General features: G+C 37.6%; 1 protein-coding gene across 4 annotated transcripts in view; it reads left to right on the forward strand.

Annotated features, from left to right (window-relative positions):
- Positions 1-20,237, forward strand: part of LOC109916905 (tyrosine-protein phosphatase non-receptor type 3-like) — a 225,860-nt gene that overhangs the window by 60,665 nt on the left and 144,958 nt on the right. For 3 of the 4 annotated variants that reach the window (XM_048614858.1, XM_048614873.1, XM_048614879.1), the window contains exons 3-10: positions 3,833-3,940; positions 4,051-4,093; positions 5,759-5,828; positions 7,794-7,838; positions 12,974-13,026; positions 15,945-16,065; positions 16,530-16,617; positions 19,283-19,371. In XM_048614858.1, coding sequence (XP_048470815.1) covers positions 3,833-3,940; positions 4,051-4,093; positions 5,759-5,828; positions 7,794-7,838; positions 12,974-13,026; positions 15,945-16,065; positions 16,530-16,617; positions 19,283-19,371 — 617 coding nt within the window. Of the gene's footprint in view, positions 1-3,832; positions 3,941-4,050; positions 4,094-5,758; positions 5,844-7,793; positions 7,839-12,973; positions 13,027-15,944; positions 16,066-16,529; positions 16,618-19,282; positions 19,372-20,237 lie in introns of those variants that run through there. The other variant, XM_048614865.1, reaches the window with a different exon arrangement.

The following is a 20,237-nucleotide window of genomic DNA, read 5'->3' on the forward strand; positions in this document are numbered from 1 at the left end:
CTCTACACCTTGTTATCTCAGATTCTCCAGCATCTGCAGTTCCTGTTATCTGTGTACAGTTCTGGTCACTCTGTTATGGGTAGGATATTATTACATTGGAGAGGGTTCAAAACAGATTTACCTGGATGATGTGGGACTGGAGGGTTTGACTTAAAAGGAGAGGCTGAATAGGATAGGACTTTTTCATTGCAGTATAGAAGGTTGAGGAGTGACTTTATAGAGGTTTATAAAATCATGAAGGGCATAGATAAGGTGAATAACAAAGGTCTTTTCCCTAGGGTGGGGGAGTTCAAAACTAGGGGGCATATTTTTAAAGTGAGAGGAGAGAGTTAAAAGGGACCAGAGGAGGCAAATATTTTCACACAAAGGATGGTTCGTATGTGGAATGAACTGCCAGAGGAAGTGGTAGTCGTAGGTGCAATTACAACATTTAAAAGACGTTTGGACAAATGCATGTGGGAAGGTTAGAAGGATATGGGCCAAATACAGGAAAATGGGACTAGTTTAGTTTGGGAAACTTGGTTGGGATTAGACGAGTTGGACTGAAGGGTCTGTTTCCATTCTGTATGACACGGTCTTTATTTGTGGTAAAGGAAATTATATGTCTTATGGGAATAGTACTTCTCTAAATCCCCATCGAGTGCTTTTCCATCCTTTCCATGATATCAGTCTCCATTCTATACTCTTCCCTTCTTTTCATCCCTCCTATGAACCACATTTCATTCTTTTATTCTATGCAATATCCATCCTCCATTCCAGCCCTCCAGTGCCATCCTGTCTTTGTTACTAATACCACACATCCCCACCCACCTCCCCTCCAGTGCCTGCATCCTCCTTTGTGCCCTCCAGTGCCCTTGCCATCCCTCCGCTATTCCCTTCATCTCCACTTGATGTGCACCTGCCACCTGTTCTGTCTTAGCCTCCCCATTGTGGGCATAGCTCCATGTTGCACCCCTGTTGGCTCAAGTTGTGCTACCCACACTTTTGTAAAGACTCCCAAAACTATGGGCATGCAGTAACAATGTTTGAGGACCAGCAAACGAGATAAGGGGTCAAAGACCAATAAAACTTGCATTCTCATCTTCTGCTGATTTAACAGTGGAGTGGCATTCTAGACACCCCCTTGTCCTTTGCGTCTTTTACTTAGTGCTTCTGAATGTCAAGAGGTGGGATCCATCTTACAGGTGTAAAACATCATCAATTATCTTTTGAAAATTCAACCATTATTTTTGGTAAAAATCAAACATTGATATGAAAGGAATGATTTTCATCTGCCAACCTCATTTCTCACATGAAGAACAGTCTATCAGCAATGGAAAATCACAAGGGTGGGTAGCAGCAGGGGAGTCAGCACACGACTACTATCTTTGGCACTTTATGCCTTCTTTTTGAAATATTCTTGTGGGCTTGTAAGTGGATAACACTAAGGTAGTTTAAATATGCAAATTAAGGTCTACAACAGGATGCTGATTGACTTTTACTTGGATAGAAATGAGTGTTGTAAATTTTTTAATACGGTAAAGTGCAAAGGGGGGATATGATCGCTATTTTTTTCAGTGTTTTATGGGAGCTCTGGCCAGATTCTGCAACTTGAAAGTTGATAGACTCACGTGATGAATGAAGTAATGTGTGCACACAGTGTGACACATTTGGCATTGAAAATCCCTATCATAGTGCTACTTTAAGGACCAACAGACTGCAAGTACTTAGATTTTTTAAAAATCAAATTTGGCGTAGTTAACTAGTTTAACATGTAACATGTCTGCTGAATGGTGCTTGTGACAAGTTGAATAACATGGTCTCACTCTTGAATCTGTTTGTGAGTTGCTTTTGCGTTCATATCTCAAATTTATTTGGTTCTTGCTTTTTCTTTTTATTTGTTAGTATGTTATGGTGGGAAATAAATCAACTGAGACTTACCGTGCATATTTGGGGTAGAGGTTGTAGAGAAAATATGCCCTTTTGTTGATCTGTAAACGGTGACTTACAGCCTTTGGCCCAAATGTCACTGCTGGCTCTTTGGGGAGAGTTGTACTTATCCTCACATCTTCACTTTCTTTTCCAACATTAGGCTGTTCCTCAAATATCTGCCCAGTTCCCTTTTAAGATAACTTTAGAATCATGTTTTCACATTTTCAAGTAGAGTGCTCCAAATTGCAGTGACTAAGTGAATTTTTTTTACCTCCTGACTAGATTGTCTCCCAATTATTTCAAATTTATGACCTGTGGTTATTAAATTGCATGTCAGTGAGTATAATTTTTCTTTAATTACTCTTATTAAAATCTTTCTGCATCTTGAATGTCTCTATTAGGTTACCTCTTCACCTTTTTGGTTCCAAGGAGAACAGTCTAACTCTTCCAATTTCCTAACTGAAGTGCCTCATCTCTGCTAAAATGGTGTTAACTCTCCTATATACGCTTTCTAAATACCAGTACATCTTTTTTGAAGTGCGGTGCCCAGAATTGTACAGTACACCAGCTGGAAGTCTAACAAATGATTTATGGAGTTGTCTCATGATTTCTTTGTTATATTCTGCTATTCGTACTAGTCCAAGTAATCCATATGTTTTGAACCATCTGATTAACTTGTCTGCTACTTTTCGTGATATTTGTATTTGGACGCCAACGTCTCTGCCCACTTATGCTTTATAAAATATTGTTATTTATAATGTACTGTATTTCCTTATTAGTCTTCACAAAGTGGGTCACTTCATATTTTTTCATTTTATTGTCATCAGCTTTGCTCGTTTCACAACCAGTCTGTCATCCTGAAGTATACAATTGCCCTCTCCGCTACACACTCTACTACTTCGCCAACTTCTTCCATATCTGCAAATTTTATAATACTGCTCTCTACACCCAGGTCAAAGTTGCGTACAAAAATTGCGAAGGCAAATTAACCCAAAACTGACCGTTGGGGAATACCATTGCTCACCTCCCAGTCTGAAAAATATCTGTCCACTACAATACTTGTTTCTTGACACTGAACCAATATTGTAGCCATGCTTCCATTCTCTCCTCAACTACATGGGCTTTCAGTTTCAGAATAAGGCTTGTGTGAGGCACATTATTGAATGTTTTCTGGAAGTCCACATATATAAAACATACTGCACTAACTTGATCAATCTTCTTTGTTACCTCATCAATGAATTTAGTCAAATTATTCATAAATGATTTGTCTCTAACATATATTTGTGCTGGTTCTCCTTGATTAACTGATGCCTTTGAAAATAAAGATTTATTTTGTCCTTTGTGGTTTTTAGTAACTTTTCCTCCACTGATGTTAGGCTGACTGACCTGTAAATTCCTAGTTTATCCCCTTCCTTTCTTTTTGAATGCTGATATGTAACTCTCCAGTTTGCCTACAGGATCCATGTATCTAATGAGGACTGGAAAGTTGTGATATGTACTCTCAACTATTTCTGCCTTTTCTTTTCTGCAAACTAAGTTGCACTCTATCTTAATTCAGCATTTAGAGGATTTGGCAACTTTCGGGTTTTATTGTTATACTTTTCTCTTATTATTATGGCCAAAAATTCCCTTCACCTTCGATGTAATTATCACATCATCCACTTGCTTTGTGAAGACACGTGTAAAGTGTATGTTTGTTTATTTAGCCAGATTCTTGAAATTGAAATCTAATCAAATTTATTGACCTGAAATGCTAACTTTTGTTTTTCTCTCTGCAGTTGCAGTATGACCTGAATATTTTCAGCATTTTCTGTTTTTATTTCTGATATTCAGTTAGACCAACTGTGGGAACCAAGTACTCAGGTTGTACAGTCCCAGGGTGCTTTGCTCTTGCTATCAAAAAACATGTTTCATTTTACAGAAACAAGATGTCGGTCAAGTTCTGTTGGATATGGTCTATAAACACCTGGACTTGATTGAGAAAGAATATTTTGGTTTACAATTTATAGATGACTCAATAGAGTGTCCTGTAAGTACATTTTAGTTTTAAAGTTTAAACATTATTTCTTCGATGCATGCCTTTTGATACTAACTTGAACATTAAAATCTAACCTGGATTTACTAATATTTCATGCACAGAGGTGGCTTGAACCTAGCAAACCTATCAGGAAACAGTTTAAAGGTAAGCCTAGTGACTTACTATAACTAAATATTATTAACCTTCCAAAACTCTTCAGTTGAATCATTTGGCCTTTATTTCAGTTTTAATTTATTTCTTCAAAGAGAAATTATGTAACTAACCTTTTATGCCTGGACTAAAAATGTAGGTAAATATGAACAAGTTATGTGCTTTAGGAAACAGGCAATGATATTTCAGTTTACACAAAACATGTTTTCTTAATTGCAGTGTTTCTCTCCTAATGTGTTTGAGAGAGTGCTTGATGCTCTAGTAATTAGCTTTGCTGATAGTTTCAAGTTAGCTCCATACTATCACAACCTTGGCTGCACCTTACAATACTTGTTCAAAATAAGAGATTTTCTTTCTGAGCCCGAAAATATTGTTTGGTTTCTCTCTGCCATATCTAACATATGGCTGTTTAACTATGAGCCTGAACTGTTGAGTGTTGGAATATTTACACATGTCACAGTTGAGTTCTTGCTTTTATTCAGTATCTACTTGTGGACTTAAAAGGAGTGACTGGCTAACAATGAAACTCTTGACAGGAATGCTGAAAACAATTCATGTGGCCCAAATGACATAGAGCTGAGAACAGGCCAGTAACTAAACCAAGGAGCTTCCTGTACTATAACACAAACTGTGGTATTAATCAAAAACACCATGAATGTAGTATTTAGCCTATAAGATACTGTTCACTTTGGGCAGTTTATTGCATAAGAATAAAAGAAGTCCAGTAGTGTTACTGTACCACTAGAAATAGAACTTCTATCTAACTGTCTTGTAGATGTTTGTAACCTTCTCCAAATTCTGGAGAAAGTCATTTAATTATTGGGACCAGGTTTTCATGTCATTAGGTATGTTATGTAGCAACGCCAGTCTGTTCTCCTATTTCACCACTGAATTCTCAAGCCTGAGACACTTGCTGGGAGGAGAAAAAGGTCTACTCTATAACGTCTGAAATAACATTAGATGTTCTCTACAAGAAATGCTGTGGAAAATAGAATACAATCTTCCTAAGCTGCTGACCGTGGGAGTTTAGTAGAAAATCAGTATTAATCCCTTTTCCAGCAAGTGTGGGCTGAGACAGTGTTCTCAAAGGCTGCTCTCATGGATGTTCCACTTCAACAATAGTGGAATTCTTAGATATATCTCCAAGATATCAGCACTTGTCTAGTCCTGGCCTCTTGAGCATCTCCAATTTTAATCATTCCACCACTAGTGGCCAGGCCTTCAGCTGTTAAGGCACTAGTTCATGGAAATTCCTCTATTTCTCCACCTTTTTCACATTTTGGATGCATCCGACATTTTGGATACATTCCACATTTTGGATATTTCTTTATCCAAACTTCTGATCATCTGCCCTAACCTTAGTGGAATGGTACCAAATTTTATAATTTAAAGCTCCAGCAAAATACCTCGGGACATGTTACTACATTAAGTACATTTTGTTGCTCTGACATTACAGATAAAGCATGTTTTTGCAGCAGTGTTAGAGAGAGCTTTATTTTATGCCTGGCTTTGCCATACTTGACTGGAAGAGTACGTGATGCAGATGCTAGGCACTTGAAATGCAAGAAGCCCAAACATGGGCGCGCACAACTTTTTTTTAAAAAAAAAAAAAAAGGTTCAACAATTTAAATGTGTCTTTTTTTACCCAAAATATTTCAGGAGGTGCAGTAAATTTCCGAGTGAGATTTTTTGTAACAGACCCAAATGCTCTGCAGCAAGAACAGACAAGGTAGGCTATGTGCATGTAAGTACAATATCTGGCAAAATACTTCTGTATTGTGCATGTGCAGAACCAAGAAGTGTAAATAGTGATATTTATTCAATTGGCTATTGCTTAATGTGCAGAATTTTGATGTATTGAAATTCCATTTCATATTTCAGACTCAAGTGTAATTCAAAGCCTTGCATCTAACACATTCCATGGTGTAGTTATCTATGTGATTTTAAAAATGGCAAAATCATGGCTACAGACTGGAGGATTTTTCCACAGAGGTTTCTTTTTGAGAAATCCTAGATTAGTAGTGGTATGAAAATGGGGGATAGCTGACTTGCCTTTGACTCCTAAAAGGTGCCGACCAGGTTTTGTCCTCTCTTGCTGTCGGCACGTTACTTCAACTGTTGCGTTTTCGGCCGGTCACATTTCCATTCTGAAGAATCATGCAATCTCTACAGTTCTAAAACAGGCCAATTGGGCATCCAACCCAACCCAGAGGCTCCACCCTATTCCCGTAACTTCGCATTTATCATGGCTAATCCACCTAGCCTGCACATCCCTGAACACCACAGGGTAGTTCAACATGACCAATCTACTTAACCTGCATATCTTTGGACTGTGGGCGGAAACCGGAGCACCTAGTGGAAACCTGTGCAGATACAGGGAGAACATGCAAATTCCACAGGCACCCAAGACTGGGATTGAACCTGGCTCTCTGACGCTGAGAGTTAACAGTGCTAACCACTGTGCTGCCTGTTTATACAGCAAAATAATACAGTAAATTAAAATACAGAAAATACAGCAATCAAATCTTTCGACTTTTCTTTCAGTGATAGAGTCATAAAGTTATATTAGCACACAAACAGACCCTTTAGTCCAACTCCTCTGTGCCAGCCAGATTGCCTAAACTGATCTAGTCCTATTTGCCAGCATTTGGCCCATAGGCCTCTCAATCCTTTCTACACGTACCATCCAGATGCCTTGTAATTGTGTACACGTCCACCTCCTCCTCCACCTCCGGCAGCTCATTCCAAACGTGCACCATCCTCTCCATGAAAAAGTTGCTCCTTGGGTTCCTTCTAAATCTTTCCCCTCTCACCTTAAACCTGTGCCGCCTAGTTTTGGACTCCCCTACCGTAGGAAAAAGTTCATCATTCCACTTACAATCCAATAACACTTTTATTGAGACAGTGAGACAGTGAAATACAGTTTGGATCACAGAAATCATATAAAGATACCTGCAAAAGAAAATTAAGGTTACCCATAGTTATACCCATTTCCAGCTAGAAACATATTGGCTTTGGTGCTCAGTCATCTAACTTTTGTCAGATTTCTCAGGATTTGGTTTTGTTCTGTCTGTACTTTCCCCAGGAATGATCTGATATGTCCTGAGCTTTGTCCATGCAATGTCCATTCATTTGTTTCTTTGAAGAATTTACTTGGGACTTTTATCTGATTCTTGGTGTTACCTCCCTGTGAACAATGCCACAAGAGTTTGACTCTTAGAAAATATGTTGATATGTTTCTAAGATCCAGTTACTGTGTGAAATGAAAACAGACTGGCCTTTAAAATGGAAAACCTGAGCTCCGATCTGATCTTTTATGATGGAACAGGATATGTCATAGATTGAGTTCTTAGCTGAATTATTGTTAGTAGGAGCATTATTGGTCCAAATGAAAATGTTGGGTTAAAAATTGCAGTCATTTACATCATTTTAGCAAGTAGAAACTGCTTCTAAATCATTTGTTTCAGTCATTTGTGGCCTAAGAGGCAACAAAGTTTTAGATGAAATGCAATGTAAGTTCAGAACTCTATACGCTTGTGACTGTTAGTAAATTTGTTCCAGAATGATGTTCTTGCAAAGTATTCCATTCAAACTTGTAGATCTGAATGCTGATACACATTGGAATCCTCTGTTTTCAAGCAACATCTATAATTAGATTATGCGCTGATATTTAGCATTATCATCTATTTTTCAGACACTTATATTTTTTACAACTGAAGAAGGACTTTATTGATGGAAGGTAAATATTGTTTTGTGTGCAGCATGCATTCTTTTACCTATAATGAACAGATTATAAGTTTTTCAACCTGCGTTGATTCCTTTCAATAAAATTTCTATTTTCAATAATAAGCAAGAATAGTTTGATTGCATGTTATTGATTGGTACATCTACTATGAGTGAAGAAGTTGTTAGATTGAATATGATCTTAAATCCTGATTCTATTCATTGTACTGAGCAGATGGTGATCTAGTAGTAATGCCACTGAAGTAGTAATTAAGAAGCCCTGGAAAAAGTTTTGAATCCCATCATCGCACCTGGTTAAATTTAACTTCAATTAACATTTCTGGTATTAAAGCTAATCTAACCACACTAATATGCTGTAAGGAAGGAAATCAATAATTTTGATGCTAAAGTTAGTCTAACCAAACTAACATCCAGGAAGTCTGCCGCCTTACCTGGTTTGGTCTAATGTGACTTTAGATCCAAAGCAATCTGTGGTCGACTCATAGCTGCCATCTGAAGTGATCTAGCAATCACTCCATTCAAGAGTAGTTAGAGATGGACAACAAAAGCTTGCAATGTCAACATCCGATGAAAGAACAAAAAAAGACCCAGGATAGCATATTTACATTATTGGCATAATGAGATTTCTATAAAAGTTTACTTGTGCATATGTGTTACTAAATTACAGCTCTAATCACCAATATTGGGAAACAGTACAAAAACTCAACTATTTTGTGCATTTTTTAATAAACGAATAAAAAAGAGGAAATGCCCTAGATTTGGGAGGATGGGCAGGGGTGTGGAAGGAGTGGTTGTGTTGCAAGGGGTAAATGCAGCGCTGCTTCATGTGCCACACAAATTGCAAGCATCTTCATTGTTGGACTCTTAATTCCAGATTTTTGACTTAGATTCCACCATCTGTTGTGGCAGGATTCGTACCTGGGTCGCCAGAACAATACCTGGGTCTCTGGATTAAGTCCAGTGATAATACCACTAGGACATCGCCTCCCCCTTTACACAACCTGCCATATGTAGTTGTGAGGCAATTACTCCTTTGATAATAGCGGTAAAGAAAATATGTTGTTTAGTTCACGAGATTTTCCCTACCCTGAGTTGTGCTACGATATCCTCTTTGGTGATGTGAACAAGCTGGTAGGCATTTTTAATATATTATTGGAGAAAAATGGCATCATTAACACTGCAGCACCCTCCATAATGCTGTATTGAAACGGGGGAGGCGATGTCCTAATGGTATTATCACTGGACTGTTAATCCAGAGACCCAGGTATTGTTCTGGGGACCCGGGTGCGAATCCTGCCACAACAGATGATGGAATCTGAATCGAATAAAAATCTGGAATTAAGAGTTCAACGATGAAGATGAAACCATTGTTGATTGTTGCAAAAACCCATCTGGTTCAATAATGTCTTTTGGGGAAGGAAACTGCCATCCTTACCTGGTCTGGCCTGCGTGTGACTCCAGACCCACAGCAATGTGGTTGACTCTTAACTGCCCTCTGGGTAATAAATACTCGCCAGGGAAGTGATGTCCATGCCCTGTGAATGAATTTTTAAAAATGTCGGCCTAATTGTTGTACTGAAATTTCTAAAGTAGGTTTCAAACCTGTGAACTAATTCTTATTTTACAAGTTATGTGACCACTGGGAGACATTGATGTTTTCTGGCATCAATATTTCTGCTGGTTTCAAATATATTGCAAAAACTACCTTCAAAAAGGTTTCTTGTTTCTTCTCACATGCTGCTTTTCCCATAACCCATTTTAATCTTATGATGTCTAAGACTGTCAATACCTTAACTTTTGCTTCAGTTTCCTGGGAAGGTTTTCTATCTTAATTATTCATGTTTCTCTGGGTATCGGAGCAGGAGAAGACTTGGCCCCTCAAGTCTGCTTCACGATACAATAAGATCTTTGGCACATAAGAGCAAGAGTAATCCATTGAGCTTGCTTTGTTATTTAGTACAGTCATGGCAGATCATTCACTTCAATGCACTTTTCTCTCGTCTCCATATCCCTTTACATCACTGGTATATAAGTATCTGTCAACCTCTAAACATACTCAATGACTGAGCATCCGTAGTCCTCTGGGATATAGAATTCCAAAGATTCAAGACCCTTTTTCACTAAACGACTGGTGTTTTCTATCTTATAGCTCTAACAATTTCCTCAGTACTATTTTCTTAGTGATTGCAGTTTTTCTGAATTCATAGAATCACAGAAATGTTATGGTGCAGAAGGAAATCATTCAGTCCATCATATCTGCAGTGGCTCTGAGTATTTCAGCTTTTTTCCCAATTTTCTGCCTTTCCCACTTAATGCAGCGTATTATTTCTATTTAATTAATTATCCAATGCCTTATTGAATGCCTAAATTGAACCTGCCTCCACCATACTTCCAAGCAGTACATTCTGTACCCTAATTACTCATTGTGTGAAAAAACTTCTTCTCATCCTGCATTTTGGTTCTTTTGAGGACCAGAGGACACAGTTTTAATCTGATGAGTGAGAACAGTTTCTCCCTATCCACTCTGTCCAAACCATCGTGATTTTGAATACTTCTCTCTGATCTTTTTTTAGCGGCCTCTTCTTCCAGGAATACAATCTCAAGTTAATAGAACATAGAACAGTACAGTACAGTACAGGCCCTTCGGCCCACGATGTTGTGCCGAACTTTTACCCTAATCCTAAGGTCTATCTAACCTCCACCCCTACCTTATACTATCATCCATATGCCTATCTAATAGACGTTTAAATGCCCCTAAGTTCTCCAATCTTTCCTCATAACTGGAGTCTCATCCCTGAAACTATTCTTGTAAACCTCTTCTAGGCTCTCTCCAATGAAATCACATCCTTTCTATAGCATGTCACCAAACTGCATACAATATTTCAACTGTGGTGTAAAAAGTGTCATAAAGAAGTTCATCATAACCTCCCTGCTGTGGTAGTCTGTGTCCATGATTGTAGAGTCAAGAATACTGAATGCTTTATTAACAGCTCTCTTTACTGGTCCTGCCACCTTTAATTACTTAAGTATGTATATACCCATGTTTGTCTGCTCCTGCACGTACTTTAGAATGGTACTCTTTATTTTATGCTGTCTCTCTGTACCAAAGTGCATCTCCTCATACTTCCCTGCATTGAACTTCATCTGCCAACATTTCAGTGTCCTTTCGAAGTTCTACACAGTCCTCCTTGCAGTTTATAATGCTTCTGAGTTTTGTCATCCACTAACTTTGAAATTGTCTCCTGCGCACACTGATCTGGTGTCATTTAGTGAGGTTTCAGGTCAATTATATCAGAACATGAAGTGTGTAATCTTTTTCTGATTCGATATATAAGATATCATCAAAATGTTTATAGTTCATTCTATATCGGTAACAACATCTTGCAAATAGTGCTTCCAAGTTTATTCATGCATTTTTTATTTGTAAAATCTATAAAATGTATATTAAGTACAAATGGTCTCCCATTGATATGACATCAAACGCCAGAGATTTGAGTTAAAAAATTCGACGTTGTTACGTAGGATTGAGGTAGGGTTAGGATCAGGGTTAGTTCCAAAAGGTAGGAGCAATAATGCAGATGAATATTTGCAGAAGGTGTAAGTAGACTTGATTTACTGTCTTGCTAATTATTTTTCACAATACACTAATCAGGATTAATCTTTTACTGCACCTCATTCCTACTGATCAAGCATCATGTAAAAACAAACTACTATAAATGCTGGAAATGTAAAACAAGCACAGAAGAATGCTAGAGAAACTCAGCAGATCTGGTGGCATCTGTGAAGAGAGACTCAGAATTAACATTTTGAGTCCATTATGACTCCCCTTCTATGTTGCCCCTTCGGTCCCTTTTAAATCTTTCCCTTCTCACCTTAAACCTATGCCTTCGAGATTTGGACTCCCTCACCCCAGGGAAAACCCTTTGTCTATTCACCCTATCCTTGCCCCTCATGATTTTACAAACCTTTATAAGGTCACCCCTCAGCCTTTGATGCTCCTGGGAAAATAACCCCAGCCTATTCAGCCTCTCTCTGTAGCTCAAACCCTCCAAACCTGGCAACATCCTTGTAAATCAACATCCATCCTATAGCAGGGTGACCAGAACTGCACACAGTATTCCAAAAGTTGATGAGAAAACGGTTCCCTTTCTGGGGAATCGAGTATGGGGTCATAGTTTCAGAACAAGGGGTCGATAATTTAGGACTGAGAATTCAAATTAACTGAAAGGGATGTGAAACTTTGGAATTGTCTACCCTGAGAGCTGAGAATGTTGTTAGTCCTTGAGTATATTAAAGATAGAAGGCAATGGATGTTCGGGTACTAATGGAAATGGAGATAGTGTTGAAGTAACAATCAGCAATGATCTTGATCAATGGAGCATGATCAGAATTAAATAGTCTCTTCCAACTCCTTATTTCTTCTAATTGTGTGTTCATATGTTGGGATCCTCTAACCTCTGTGTTGGTCAGGTATCCTAGAGACAGACAGTGCTTATGATTGGAGGTTCCCAGCTCTCCCAAATCATTTTGAAACCACTTGTGGTACAGTATTTGTGTGGCAGAACCTTGTAGCATGAGCTTTGATTCAGCTACTTGATTGCAGTATACCTTGCTTGTACCAGTCCTTGTGTTTAAGTCAGTGATTCCTTGCACTGAGCCTAAATGCCAGGTGGTGAGCCTAAAACAGAGGAACCATTCTATATCCTTTCTTATTGTGCCATCATGGGGTTTTCAATTTCTTCAACTTCCAGACTTAAGGCCCAAGGCTAAGCTTAATTAGGCGACCGACAGATGCAGATATTGTTGGTTTTTGAAGTAACTTCTGATGAATGATTTTTCTGAAGTTTTTAATAATGAACAGCTTAAGAATATTTTTTGCATAAAGTCCTGTAATTACAATTTCATTTATTTCAATTAATTTGAAAAATGTACAGATGCACAAGGATGTTGCAAAAGACTTGCTTGAGTGTGTAATAGTGCAACTACATAATAATGAAAAGTACTTGTTAAGAATCTATTATAAACTTGATTAGTGTGGTGTATTTCACAATTTATATTTAATGCATATGTGATTAACTATAGGTTATCACATTACTCTGACAATATAATCTCCAAGTTTGTGTTTTCCAGGTTACCTTGTCCTCACAATAAAGCAGCCTTACTTGCTTCCTATGCAGTCCAGTGTAAGTGGTGAAAATATAACGTATAATATTTTCAATACCTTCACTATGGTTTTGGGATTTGATTATCAATGTACATAGTGTTTTCTTCAAAGTGTTTCAATATGCCAGTTTAATTATTCGTCAAGAGCTTCCTTGAACTTTCAAATCTGTAAATTATAAACTTTTTAGAACAAAACTACCATTGTCATACCCTAAAACAGTCCCCAGGTAGAACGGCTAGCAGGGTATGTTGTGCAAATACTTAGCTCATGCTTATCCATTTAAAACAGACCTCCTGATTTCAAAAAATGTTGTGCCTTTCAGCAACGATTTGTATGCATGTTGTCTGTTTGAAATAATCAGAAATCACAATGGGCTCCAAAACACTACAGAACAATTAGGAGTTGTGAATGCTACAAGAATTTGACCAATGTAGAACAAAATTCAGTTAAGACCTAGATATATTCAAATGATTGGAAATATTCATTAATAAGTAAGCAACAGTTGATGAGAGGAAATAGTTCTGGCGAATCTTGGAGTCAGATATATGAATGAGCCATCAACTGCGTCACAATGATAATAAGAAAAATTAGATAGGCACAATGTTGATGGGAGATTAGTAGTAATTTAGCAGTGCATAGGGCAGATACTAAAGAATGTGCAGTGGCAGATTATTCACCAAAATGTTCAGCAGTGTGCTAAAGGGGGAAATGCGAGTAGTCTGATCACCAGTGCTGTGAAAAAAAAAGCAAATCAATGATTTAGCCAAACATTTAAGAACGTGGATACTAAAAGCATTAGAAAACATGGCAGATGAAATATAGTGTGGCTAGGTGTGAAGTTATTTACTTTAACAGGAGGAACAGAGTTACAGAATATTGTTAAATGGTGAGAGATTTTAGTAGGATGTGTTCATGTCCAAAAGAACGTGCGTCCTTATGTATAAGTCACTGAGAGCTAGTGTGCAGGTTCAGCAAGCAGTTAGGAAGACTAATGGTACTTTGGCCTTCCATTGAAAGAGGTGTTTAGTAGAGGAATAAGACTGTCTTGCTTCAATTGCATAGAAACCTAATTTGAAGTATTGTATGCAACTTCCCTAAGAAAGGGCATAATTTCTATGAAGCAGTACAGTGGAGCTTCATCACACTAATTCATGGGATGACAGAACTGCCTTTTGAAGAGAGATTGAGGAGGTGCCCTGTATTCTCCAGAGTTTAGAAGAATGAAAGTTGATCTCCATTGACACTAAGAATATTTTTAGTGTTAGATAGCATAGTTGCAGAAAGCACATTTGCCCTGATTTCAGGGACACGGTCTCAGGATAAGGGTCAAAACTATTTAGGACTGAAAAGAGGGGAACTTTCTTCACTTCAAGTGAAGTAAAACTTCTGAATTGTGTATTGGATGAGGAAAATGAAGATACTGTAATCAAGATTGTGGATGACACAAAAATTGGTGGGAAAGCAAGCAGTAAGGATAACAAAATCTGCAGAGGGATATCGACATGGCCGGCAAGTGGGCAAAAGCTTGGCAGGAAGAATGATGTGGAGAAATGTGAGATTATGCAGTCTGGTTGGAAGACTATAGCTGAATATTATTTAAATGGACAAAAACTGCAGCAAGCTATGGAACAGAAGTATTTGGAAATCTTTGTTTATGAATCACAGAAAGTTAGCATCCAGGTTCAGGTGGTAATAGGAAGACAAATGAAATGTTAGCCTTTACTTCAATAGGAATGGCATGTAAAATCTTTGCTAAAACTACTCCAGGCACGAGTCAGACCATGGCTGAATACTATGAACAGTTTTGGCTCCCTTATTCAAAGAAAGATACACTGGTATTGGAGGCAGTCCAGAGAAGGTTTACTTCGCTGATACCAGGTATGGAGGAATAGTCTTAAGAGGAGAATTTGCGTAAATTGGGCATGTACTCATTCGAATAAGAATGAAAGGCAACTTTATTGAAACATACAAGATTCTTAGGGGACTTGTGGATAGATGTGGAAAGGGTGTTTCCCCTTGAGGGAGTGTCCAGGACCAGAGGACATAATTTCCGAATGTAGGGTTGCCTCATTTAAGATTGAGTTGGGGAGGAGTTTCTTATTTATGAATAATGAATTTGAGGAATTCTTTACAGCAGAGAACTGTTGCAGATGGGCCATTTAAGTATATTCAAGGCTGAGATAGCCAAATTTTTAATCAGTAAGGGAATTAAGAGTTAATACAAAAAAAAGGAAAGTGGAGTTGAAAATTATCAGACCAGCTATGATAACACTGAATAGCAGAGCAGACTTGATGGCCTGAATGGCCTGTTTCTGTGCTTGTGTATTATGGTCTTGTGAAAGCTCAAACAGTAATTATGTTCAAGATGGGATTGATAGATTTTGAAGTACTAACGGCATCAAGGGATGGCACATGAAAATGGTTTTGAGGTTGATGATTCGCTCTGATCTAGAAATGGCTGAGCAGGTTCAAGGGGCTGAATGATCTACTTTTCCGATGTTTACATAATTTTAGAAAGTACTAATATTAGAGCCATAATTTAATAAACAAAGTTGGAAGGTGTCAGGCAAGATCAATAGAATTTCTGTTGTTGTATTAGGATAGGAATAGCAATACATTAAGAAAAATCAAGAAAAATTTCATTTTTAAAAGTGATATCACATTTTTTTGGTGAATTTGATTTCATCTGAAGCTAAATATTATTTACAGTTTAATGCAAAATTGCATAGTGCAAACTGAATATAATTCACAAAAGCAGAGGTACTATTGAAACTGTGAAAAATCCTAGTAAAGGTAACTTTCAGCTTCAATTTTCCAATTGCAATAGTCACTTAAAACGAATTAAATATGTCAAGAAAACCTAGACTGTTTGCTTAAAAAATGAAGGGAGTGATGGAATGGTAACTATTAGCATTAATGATGAATTAAATCTTACAGCTGAACTTGGAGAATACAATCCTTCTGAGCATCGTCCTGGCTATATTGAAAACTTCCATTTTGTACTTGATAAAAACCAAGAATTTCAAACCACTGTGATGTCCTTGCACAAACAACACAGGTAGAACCAAATTGCTTTCATTAAGGGACTAAAGTAAAAATAAACTAGCTGCTTTCTAATTAGTTTTTGTTTATTTAAGAATTTTATGCAGTTGTAACTCAATAATTACTTAATTTCATTTTGCATCCATTTTATCTGTTCAGTTGTTACAGTAATGTCAGCACTACCATTATAATGTCTTCCGTGGCTTAAGAGCTGTTGGATATAATCTCCTCAAATTGTGTTTAGTAATTAATCAACTGAAACTCAGTAAAAAGTTCTTGGAAAGTTTTCTGTGTTGCTGTTTAGATCTATTTGCAGCCTCGGTCTTCATTAACCTGTTTAACATAGTTCTGCATATAAATCTTTGACACAGTAAATTTAATTTAGTATTATCTAAAATGCTGCGACATTTTAGAACAATAGTGCAATTCTTTTCTATTGTTCCCATGGCAAACTTGTTTTTTTTTAAATTAATTTTCTAGAGGTCTTAAACAATCAGAAGCAGAACTTGGTTACCTAAGTAGAGCAAAAACCCTTGAATTTTATGGCGTGGAATTGCACAATGCAAGGGTAAGCCTGTCACTGCAAATAATCAATTTTATAATTGATATTTATTCCAATTCGATTTGATTGTTTAAAATTATTTGGGGGCAATTTTGCAGTTTTCCAGCTGACGATTGCACATATATTAGCTTTCAATTTCTGGCCTCTTCACAAATAAACCAGAAGCCATGTTACAGAACTTAATTAGAATGCAGTTTTGAGTTTCCCATCCTGTTGCTAGATCTGTCTCATTTCCCTACACAATGTTTCACCAGCATTAGACAGAAGAATTAGCCTGCTATTTGTCAATTTGTGAGGTATTTTTCTGTTGTGGTTTGTCTTTTAGAAAATTATTTTTCTAAAAAACCATGCCAGAATACCTTAGACCAGTAACCTTAAAGATATGGATGAAATTAATAACAAGGCAACCATGCTTCAACATTACGTTAGGAGATCCAACAGTGTAAGTTTGATGACATTGTTTAGAAGATTTATTCCCTGTATGAATGGTGGGACTGACTAATATTATAAATGCAATATTTCACCAAAAGGAGGAATAAATTCAATTTCAGCAATGAAGTTGTGCATAAAGCTTGCCTGTTTCGATATTTGATCTGTAATAAATGACATTAAAAGTAAAAGCAAAATATTGGCAATCTCAAATAAAATGAAGCATTGGGAAAAAGCTTAGCGGGTCTGGCAGCACCTGTGAAGAGGGAAGCAGAGTTAACATTTCGAATTCAATATGTCTTTTGTTTGGAAACTTACTTCAGTTCCAAAGAAAAGCCATTTCAGACTCAAAATGTTAACTCTGTTTCTCTTTCCTCAGATGCTGTTAGACGTGCCGAACATGGCCAGCACTTTGCATTGACATCGATCCTAAAGGTAGTTTTCTTCTCATTTAGGTAACTTCCACGGTATGGATGCTGCTTTTTGGGATGAGCCCTCAATTTTATGTTCATCATTCTTTGCAGCAGTCTGGCATAACAAAACCTTTTTAAAAAAAAAAAAATACATAATTAGATTTGGTCCTTTATCTTTAAAGCTAATAAAGAGACTGTTTCCTGCAAATCCAAATTGTGGAAGAGTGGTTTGATTTAGTTCTACCATCTTTTCACAAAACTATTTGGTATTTTGTTCATGAAGATGATGAATTTTAAAAGTTAGAAAAAACAGAAAGCTTCTCTATTCTGCATTCAGTATGTTTAATTGACTTGAGAGAACCAGGAAATGTGCTCCCGTGCACATCAAGGCAAATGGAGCCCTGCAGACAGTAGAGATCCCTCGACCTGCTTGAGAATATCTATCTTGAGAGAATCCGCCTGTACATGATTCAGAGGAGGATGACGAATACAGTGGTAAATTACCATGGTCATGTTTGAAGTACTCCTGTATAGACTAGAGTCCTAGATTCACCAGTGATTGTTCCTATCTCAGGTCACCTGATTTTGTCTTCACTTCCTAGAAGCTTGACTATCTCTCTCAGTTCTTGACTATCAGAACTGGATACAATTTTTAAGATGTGAGTTGATCACAGTATTTTGATTGTTACCTCTTGTGACTTGGAATTTGCCATTGTAGCTGTTTAATTCAATGTTTTGTTATTGCTTGCTGATTGGTTCTCCACATTAATTATGAATGTTGAATATCCTAAGTTTGCTTTAGCTTCATAGCTATCTTAACACTTCTGGTTGTATATAATCTATTTATCCTTCTTATTTTTATACTTGGCAACATCAAATTTTATCTGCCATTATTCTATAGAATTAACATTTGTCCAAACCATTCTTTAATTTCTGAACTTTCTCCTCTGATTGCACCGACCTTCCTAATATAATATCATCTGCAAATATGGCTACCTGGCACTGTGTTAATGAATGCAAGTAATTTATATGTACATCAGAAACAGTAATTGTATCAGTACTGAGCCACCTCATTCAGTATTTCCTCCCACTTTTTGTTGCTGCACTGTAATCGTACCTCATTTCCTGCTGCTTTACCACTTTCTTATCAATTTCCATGGTTTAACCTGAATCCACAGTGTTGGGATAAATTAACAGCCTCTCGTGTAGGACTTTATCAAAAGACAGTTATCAACCAAGTAAACCAGACCATAGCATTGTCCCATCCTATTGGGGTTGTCACTTTCTTGGAAATTGACAAAGCATAGATAGAGAAGCGGGAGATAGGCCGATTGGTGTTAACGAGGTTACTTATTGCACAAATGAGCATTATGTATGCTGTTATTGATCGGTTGTGTTTGTTCTTAATGACTATCTAATTTCACCTCTGTGATATTGGCCATAATTGCCTTTTTTCAACCCATCGGCTGAAGCATTCATTCATAACTGTGTCACCATCAGACATGACTATTCCAATGCTCTCCTGACTAATCTTCCATCCTTCACCCTCTATAATCTCTAATTTATCCAATTTTGTTCTGCTGTATCCTGGCTCACACCAAATTACACTCCCCTATCCCCGCTATAACTTTAAAAAATCCTGAACCAATTTAAAGCAAACCGCCTTGTCAAGTGTGATCCTGTCGAAGAAATTGACTTCCTCATGAAAACGGTATGCTGCGCTCAAATCTTTTCAATTCTTATTGAAGTATGTACTCAATATATTGTCTTCATTTGCCTTCTTACAGACCTGGGCATACTGTTGTGAGTTACTGATTTATTTATTTTAGGATCAAGGCAATTTAGAGATAAAGATTGGGATATCCTCTGAAGGACTACGTGTCTATCGAAATATGGCTCGAATCAGTTTTTATCCCTGGTAATGATTGAGTTATTTGGCTTGTGTTACTTGACACGGTGTGGTACGCATATTCCTAAAGTTTCAGACATTTATTTATTCTTCTGCATTCAGTACTTTCTTGAAAGGAGTATTTTCAGGCCACTCTAAGAGAATGTACAATATCTTTGCTTTGTGAGATGGTGGTGGGGGGAGAAGAGACCTGCAGACAGTTGGCTTTTGCATTTAAAAGCAATTATTTTCCATTTAATAGTGATATTTCTCACGCGGGAGGAAAACATCCATTCTTAAAAAAACCTATTGCAAATCGCTTCCTCCAGTATGCTCCAAAATGAATTGATGAAACAACTGGCCTCTCCCGTTCCCATGTAAATGCCATACCCAATTTTTGTTGCTAAATCTTGAGAGTCTTGCACAATAACAGTGCGTCTCATTTAACTAAACCTCCAAACGACTCAATCTCCCCTCATAAGCAAATCGCCTCATACTTGGGATCTTCGAGTGACTTCTTTAGACTGCCTCCAAAGCCAGTTTATCTTATAGATGAGGGAACCAAAACTATTCACTGTAATTTAGGTGTGGTCTGATTTAGTGCCTTCTGTAGCTTGCGAAAGACGTTGCTACTTTGCTCCATTCCCTTTGAATATCGGCCTTTACTTCAATTTGCCTTTGCTACTATATGCTGAACTGGGATGCCAACTCCTTATGCACGAGGAACACCAAATCATACTGTGCTGCAGGTTGCTGCTGTGTCTCTGTGTCTCTCTCTCTCGCTGTCTCTTTCCCTCGCTGTGTGTGTCTCTCTCTCTCTCTTGCTGTATGGGTCTCTCTGTCTCTCTCTCTTGCTGTGTGTGTGTCTCTCTCTCTCGCTGTGTGTGTGTGTGTGT

This window comes from Rhincodon typus, chromosome 2 (genome assembly GCF_021869965.1).
Source record: "Rhincodon typus isolate 14 chromosome 2, sRhiTyp1.1, whole genome shotgun sequence".
In the NCBI taxonomy this organism is placed as follows: domain Eukaryota; kingdom Metazoa; phylum Chordata; class Chondrichthyes; order Orectolobiformes; family Rhincodontidae; genus Rhincodon; species Rhincodon typus.